Source organism: Salmo salar, chromosome 02 (genome assembly GCF_965601325.2).
Source record: "Salmo salar chromosome 02, fSalSal1, whole genome shotgun sequence".
NCBI classification, from domain to species: Eukaryota; Metazoa; Chordata; class Actinopteri; order Salmoniformes; family Salmonidae; genus Salmo; species Salmo salar.
Window position 1 is genome coordinate 64,028,150 of NC_138292.1, and position 8,131 is coordinate 64,036,280.

Consider the following 8,131-nt stretch of genomic DNA (forward strand, 5'->3'; position numbering starts at 1 on the left):
CACATCCTGAATGATATTGTCAAAAGCATGTTTAGAATGTCCATTTTATGTGTTCAATTTGATACAAAAAGGATTGCAAACCAACAGGTCGAGCACCTCAGGTGCATACATTTCAATGTAAATCCAGACAGAAGTTAGTATGTTAGTAACACACCCACAAACGGTTGCATGTACAGTTGTAAAAGAAGCTCTACAAACGGTACTTCCTGGTCCTTAGTTCATACACAATTGAATAAAGCACATATGGATGAAACCAATGATATATTCACATTGTTAGTAAGTACAAACGTTCCATCTGTTGAGTGGTGATATCGGGCTATTGCTCCTCATTGGAAAGACATAAAAGGCTAAAACATAATATTTTAAACAGTACGTAATGAATTCACATATCCACCAGAACTCATATGTCCAGCATTAACAGTAACCAAGGCATCATCTATAATGGTTTTGGAAATGTAGTATGAACTGTGCTTTATCTCAAAACCCTATTCTGTAAAATCAAACTCTAGTCTGTCAAATCTATTATTGCTATTTTGTCATCTTTGATAGCTCCCTGATCTGATAAAAGATCAGTCTTTTGACAGGAATTCTGGGTTGACTGTCCTGCTCAAACTGAACCAAAGCTGGCTTTAGGCCACTTCCTATTAGAAACATTTGTAATATAGATTCTATACATTCAGCAGTGCAGTGGTGCCCCCTAACTCTCCAACTCATTAAAAAACAAACTACAAATGGAGAGAAAAAAAATCTAAAACTTAAACACTGACGAAATGGCAACTTTATCAACTGTGGTAACAAAGAAATGTCTTTGCCAAAGACCTAGATTACATTTTAGATTCTCAGAAGTTTTAACTCGATGTACTTTCTCTGTTCCTATATCTTGCCTACCTTATAAAACATTCTGCAAATGCATGACCGGGTATTGGCTAGCTAGTCTGTGCATTTCTCACAGATAATACTTTTAAGTTAGCAGGTAGAATACCTTTAAAAGAAAGTATATTAATAAACCATTGACCTGTAAAGTAGTAGTACCCATAACAAACTTCATACCATCCTTAGCTTTTACAGCAGATGACAACACAGCCGAAGGAATAATACACATTCTCCAAAAGTTAAAACTAGCCTAACTTACCATCTCCGGGCACTTTACATGTATAGCCTCTAAGCACATGTGGCTTAGCTACGAACGGACATATCAGAGTTAGACACACAGAAGGAACCATGACTAGGCAAAACTTACATGTGGAGGTGATATTGATAAAAGGCAGCAATGCTAAATGCTAACACCACCAGCTGTCGACCAACTTCACTCTTCTGCTACAGTTGGCACACCAAGAATCCAAGATGGAGTCCAATCAGAGAATGTGGGTACAAGAAGGACCGGGTGTGAGGTAAGGGGGGGTTAGTGGCATAGTAGCAGGACTTGGGTTCAGAGGTCAAGGGATCAGCAGGAGGACATGCAGTGGGGTCAAGGAATCCTCACTTCTGTTATTCATTAATAAAATAAAACTAGCGTAGCATCATGATGCGGCGGTTCTTCTTAGCAGAGTCCATGCAGCAAATAAGTTCATAGAGGGAGCGGCTTCCTGGTTCGTAGTTTGACTGAGGGGGGAGGATGTTCAGCTGGTAGTGTAGTGAGAGGGGGACACAGTTTAAAGCCCTACTGATGGGTAGTACAGTCTGGTGCAGGGGTGTGGAGGGGGGCAGGGGAGGCCCTCGTTTCATAGCAGGATCTTGACTCCCCCCGATGGTGACTGGGAGCCATGGGAGTGGGAGGAGACCCCCCGAGGAGGCGCAGGTCCAAACTCTAACCGCTTCACCAAACTGAAAGACAGAACATCTACCATGATGAGTAACACGTAAATGAAGAAGTTAATTTTAATGTAGAACATCAGACAATGTTATGAGCAACAGGAACCAGATCCCACCCAGTTCATGTTCATTAGTTGTAGGATACTTAGTTGATTTCTCAGACCAGTATAAGTCTAAATGGAGAGTAAAGTACTTTTTAGTCCAGATGTCTGGCTATCTTGAGATGAATGCACTAGCTGTGGGTCACCCTGGATGGGAGCATCTGTTAAATGTTGTGCCATGTACACCGAGTATACAGTTGTGGCCAAAAGTTTTGAGAATGACACAAATATTACTTCTCCCAACCATCCAGGAACAGTTTGGTGACAAACAATGCATTTTCCAGCATGATGGCACACCTTGCCATAAGGCAAAAGTGATAACTAAGTGGCTCGGGGAACAAAACATCGATATTTTGGGTCCATGGCCAGGAAACTCCCCAGACCTTAATCCCATTGAGAACTTGTGGTCAATCCTCAAGAGGCAGGTGGACAAACAAAAACCTGCAAATTCTGACAAACTCCAAGCATTGATTATGCAAGAATGGGCAGCCATCAGTGAGGATGTGGCCCAGAAGTGAATTGACAGCATGCCAGGGCGGATTGCAGAGGTCTTGAAAAAGAAGGTTCAACACTGCAAATATTGACTCTTTGCATAAACTTCATGTAATTGTCAATAAAAGCCTTTGACACTTATGAAATGCTTGTAATTATACTTCAGTATTCCATAGTAACATCTGACAAAAATATCTAAAGACACTGAAGCAGCAAACTTTGTGGAAATTAATATTTGTGTCATTCTCAAAACATTAACAACACCTGCTCTTTCCATGACAGACTGACCAGGTGAAAGCTATGATCCTTTTTGATGTCACTTGTTGAATCCACTTCGATCAGTGTAGATAAAGGAGGGGAGGAGATGGCTTAAAAAAAATCATTAACATTTGAGACATGGATTGTGTATGTGTGCCATTCAGAGGTTGAATGGGCAAGACAAAAGATTTTTCAATTTTCACCTAAAATGACATACCCAAATCTGTCTGTAGCTCAGGACCTGAAGCAAGGATATGCATATTATTGATACCATTTGAAAGGAAACACTTTAAAGTTTGTGGAAATGTTAAATTAATGTAGGAGAATATAACACATTAGATCTTGAAAAAGATAACGCAAAGAAAAAAACATGATTGTTTTTGTATTTTTTTTTTTTAAATACAAGAGAAACGCCATAATGTATTGTCAGCCCAGGCTCAATTTAGTGTGCATGTGCAAAATTTTAGACTGACCCAATGAACCATTGCATTTCTGTTCAAAATGTATCAAGACTGCCCATAACTGTGCACTCTCCTCAAACAATAGCATGGTATTATTTCACTGTAATTGCTACTGTAAATTGGACAGCGCAGTTAGCTTAAATTCTTGTTAATCTTTCTGCCAATATCAGATATGTCTATTTCCTGGGAAATGTTCTTGTAACTTACAACCTCATGCTAATCACATTAGCCTACGTTAGCTCAACCGACCCACCGATCCTGTAGAGGTGTTTAAGTGCCTTTGAACGGGGTATGGTAGTAGGTGCCAGGCGTACCGGTTTGTGTCAAGAACTGCAATGCTACTGGGTTTTTCACATTCAACAGTTTCCTGTGTGTATCAATAATGGTCCACCACCCAAAGGACATCCAGACAACTTGACACAACTGTGGGAAGCATTGGAATCAACATGGGCCAGCATCCCTGTGGAACGCTTTCAACACCTTGTAGGGTCCATGCCCCAACGAATTGAGGCTGTTCTGAGGGCGGGGGGTGCAGAAGGTATTCCTAATGTTTGGTATACTCAGTGTATGTTATGCATTTTATTTGTTGTGTTTTGATTTCTGTTTGGACCCCAGGAAGTGTCCACTGCCTCGGCAGCAGCTAATTGGGAATCCTAATAAATACTACTACTAAGACAGCTGAATCTAGATACACACGAGACAGAAATATATATAAAATATGATTTTCCCATAGTAACCCATTTACCTGTCGTAGTGTGGAGGGCTCATGCTGCAGGCCTGGATCTCTGTGCCCCCCTCTATAGCAGAGGGGGTACCGGGACATGACGGAAGAGCTGGCCTTTTCGGCGACGTGTCGTATACTAAGTCTCGACAAGACGCCAACTTGGACTCCAGGTTCTAGAGCAACCAAGAGGGGAAAGAAGTTGTATTACAGTCTCTGAGATCCTCATAGACATAGAAACGGAGATATGTTAAAAAGGAAAATTCCAAACAAATACCAAAAGATCGTTTTTGTATGGAGTTTTCATTTAAGTCATTAAATTAGAGTGCTATTTTATTCTATACATCATTGAAGGTTCATGGTGATGTTATGAGGGTGGTATTAAATGCATAGGTCCTACTAAGACAATGTTTCTTACCCCGACTTTTCTTAGGAGCTCCCCGACGATGTTGAGTGCAGATATGCGAGCCGACGTAGTCAGGGGAGTTCCTGTTAGGTTATCCCCTAAACACAAACACATATCACAACATCAAACTACAGCTACTAAGGCACAGAGTTTATAAAGCCAGAGGCGCAACATCGCAAGATTTTCCCGGAACGCTTGCAAAACAGACCAGGCCAGGGTTTGGTGGAAAATTCTTCTTTAGTTGTACATTTTCTCAATCTAAATGCACAACCATGATTGGAGCCAGTGTCTTAAGTAGTTGAACATGTTATTACTCCAGCCTCGTGAAAGTGACAAGTTTTCATTTTCGTCAAAAACAACTTTAAATCGAAGGATTGCCATTGATTTGACGGCCTGCTCACGCGCAGTTAAACCCGATGACGTGTTTCTACGCACGAGCTTAGCTAGCCAACGTCGCCATGACACCGCCTACAAGTGTGATCGGGGATTTCTATTAGAAAAGCATTTTTAGCCTATCTATCTTCATACTGTACTGTCTTTGACTAAGAGATTTACTAGCATTCCACCATAATTAAATCATATTTTTTAAAATTAGGATGAAGTCATATGTCATTATTACAGTTTAACCCACCTCGACGAATGCTTGAGGCTGGGGTTCCTGGGAATGTACCAAGTGGTTTGGAGGGGGTGGTCGGTATGGTGGAGCGTGACGATGATTCGGTCCTGTCTTTCTCTTTAGAGAGGCTACTGGGGGGGCGTCGCTCCTGGACCTGCTGTACAGCTAGCTCCTGTCGTAAATCTGCCCAACACAGAGAGAAGAGACAACAGATCAGATCTCAATACTGAGGACATTTGTGACATTGATACTACAGTACAAATATGGAAAAAGTAAATCCAAGTAATCACTAATACACAATGGAAGTCCCACCTACTTCCTGGTTCAAGTTTTGAATGGGCTTCAAGCTTATATATCAAATTCATGAAAACGTGATCATTTAAGATACTGTACATGTAAAATGATATTCGTATTTGTGGATTCATTTACTTTTAACTGATGTCTTTCATGAAGGTTGTCGATTGCGTTTTTCCTCCGTAATCAAAAACCTTCATAAAAAGGCACTGGGTAAAGGTACATTAATTCACAAATACAATTACAGTATACATCTTAAAATGACCCCATTTTCATGATTATGATGATATATAAGCTTGAAGACCATCAAAAAAACAGTACGGGACTTGAACCAGGAAATAGGCAGGACATAGCTGTAAATTCTACACATAATGCCAAACTCGTAATCTCACATTCGCTCTGCTTACTTGGGTCTTGGGCAGGCGGCCCGAATACATGTCGGCCCGCCCAACGGCCTGGAAAAATCAGCAGTTCTTGATTAGAACATGAAATGAAAACCCTTATTGTTTCACTGCCCCCCCCCCTTTACACACACAAACCTCTGGCCTCATCCTTTAGTCTCTGGACAGACTCCAGAAGGTTCTCCTTTTCATCCAGCTCACTCTCCAGGAAGGCGTTCCTCTCGATCACGTGGTTCATCCTCTGCTCAAAGTCCTCCAGGGACATGATGGTCGCCCTGTGAGACAGGACATTGGTCAGTCAGTTACTATGGTTACATCTTAAATTACATCCTATCCTCCAGGGTGAGTGGAAGGACAGACATGGTTGAATCTGTATGTAGGCCTATGAAGTTTGTGACAAAATGGGTACACATTGGCTGGACACATTGGCAAGACACACACCAATCTCATTAGGGTGATTGGATAAAGAAGTGTCAGACAGACACTTCAGAGTTACAATACAATGACAACCCAGCAGAGACAGGCTTTTTTACATAGTTATTGAAAGTCCCTCATCAACATAACAGTCAGTGTCATTACGCCACAATAATAACAACCAAGTCGAGGTCAAAGTGTCTAGACTGACCTCTTGGCCCTCTCCAGGTCGTCGTTGGACTGCTCCAGCTCTCTGATGTACTTCTGGAGTTGGTCCTTGACCGCTGTGGTCTCTTCCAGGTCTCCCTCCAACATTGAGATCTGCCTAAACGCTTCAGAGTGCTGCGCCTCGTACTTCTCCTGCAAAAACACAGAACACTTCTTTTTGATGCATGTCTGCTCATTTGTGGTCTTAGATGTTCTCCCTTCACGGGCTTGTCCTTGACTGTCCCCCAGAAATTAAGGCTTTTAGCACAATCAAATATTCAATGACTTTAACCTTCCCTCTGGACTCAGCAGTATAAATAGTTGCTCAGAAGTCAGCTGCTCCGTGGTAATGAACACACAGGGCCTCTGGTGATGGTGGCTATGATTTAGTGATGCTAGAGTGACCGTGTGTGTACTATTAGACAACTCAAGACACAGAAGGCACTTTGAAGTCTACTAAAACATACAGAATATGGAGCCCAACCTTTAAGTCATGGGATGCAGAGTATACGAGATAATATGACATGGTGATGCAAGACTACAGAATATGAGTAGTGTTGGCCTTGACAATACAGGTGTTCTAGGTTCTAACCTGGATGTTCTCCAGTTCCATGCGTAGCCGGTTGTTGTTGGACAGTAGTTCTCTGTTCCGTGCTTCACACTGCTTCAGCTCAGTCTCCAGCTCCGCCTCATAGTCCCTACTCATTTGCTGGAACTCCTGCAACTCCTCCTGTGCCTCCTCAGCCCTGGACACAAACACACGTCAAAAACACGTCTAACCTTCATAGCTAAACTATGTAGAAGGAAATCGCCACTGAATTCTGATCTAGGATTAGATTCCATTTTTTCGCTGTTACTGGGTGAAGTTAGGATGGTCATGGCTAGAAGGGATCCAGCTTTTGTCAAATTAACATCAGATTTGACTTTTTGTAGCAGGTTAGGAGAACTTACACAGCAGGTTAGGAGACATTTCTTAAAGTTAGGAAAAGGTTTAGGGTTAGCTAAACACACACACAAAAAATACACTTTTGACGTTAATTTGACAAAAGCTGGATCCCTTCTAGCCATGACCGTTTAGGATTGATATATGGTAAACTTCCTAGATATACACTTACGGACAACTCCAGAGATACAGATTCGGATTGTTTCACTTCTATCCATTATCCACACATCTAGGACAACCATTTCGGCTGCTAGCTACCAACCATTGGTCGAATTCCTTACCTTTGCTGGTGTTTGTCTGACTGCTCCTTCCAGAAACTCAGCCCTTCTTCTATGGACCCAAATTTGGGCGTCTTGGGCTCCCCCATGTCTAACGTTACAGCTGACTCTATGGTTTCACAAAACCTAGTAAAACATCTAAAGTAAAGAAGGAACATGGCACTGGTCATGTTGAGGCAGGCTCTTGTTTGTCTAGCTAACTAGCTTATGGAGATCAATTAACCATGCAATGGAATGCATGATGCTTGCATGCATGTTGATACTTAACAGTTAGCCCAGTAGGGTTAGCTAGGTAACGTTAGACACTTGATAGCTAACTGTATGTTTTTTTACAGCCCGTTGGAATGTCCAGCTTGATCAGATAACTATTCAGTTACTTTAGCTAGCCTATTCAATAAAGACATTAATATGTTGGCTAACTAGCTAGTTTAGCGACATCACAACCGTTACGTGAATAACATATAAACTGTTGTGCGATACACGATAGTGAAGATTTCCGACTTTCAGAGAGTAAAATATACGGCAGAATGCTTACCTGAACGCTGATAGCTAAGAACATGTAATATTACCTACCTAGCTAACAGTAGATCAATAACATAGATAGCAAACCGCTATCAGGAAATAAACTGCCCTTCTACCCAAATCCAAACGATTACATCCCCGCGTTTACAGCACGCCATTGGTGGATTGAGAGGATGACGCAGGCATAGGCCTTTCAACCAATCAA

At 41.7% G+C, this 8,131-nt stretch overlaps 1 protein-coding gene across 3 annotated transcripts; it reads right to left on the reverse strand.

The window, feature by feature from the left end:
* Positions 1-26: 26 nt before the first annotated feature.
* Positions 27-8,093, reverse strand: LOC106589116 (nuclear distribution protein nudE homolog 1). Of its 3 annotated transcripts, none has more exons than XM_014178823.3 (9): positions 7,978-8,093; positions 7,408-7,542; positions 6,776-6,929; positions 6,188-6,336; positions 5,701-5,837; positions 4,883-5,050; positions 4,264-4,349; positions 3,870-4,021; positions 27-1,824 (listed from the first exon to the last, which is right to left on the reverse strand). In XM_014178823.3, exons 2-9 carry the CDS (start codon positions 7,491-7,493, stop codon positions 1,722-1,724), a joined length of 1,035 nt encoding a protein of 344 aa, XP_014034298.1. In that variant the 5' UTR covers positions 7,494-7,542; positions 7,978-8,093; the 3' UTR covers positions 27-1,721. The 3 variants fall into 3 exon arrangements, with proteins under 3 accessions (XP_014034298.1, XP_014034306.1, XP_014034290.1); XM_014178831.3 differs by having other exon boundaries at positions 7,940-8,074; XM_014178815.3 differs by having other exon boundaries at positions 7,408-8,063.
* Between the last annotated feature and the right edge of the window lie 38 nt (positions 8,094-8,131).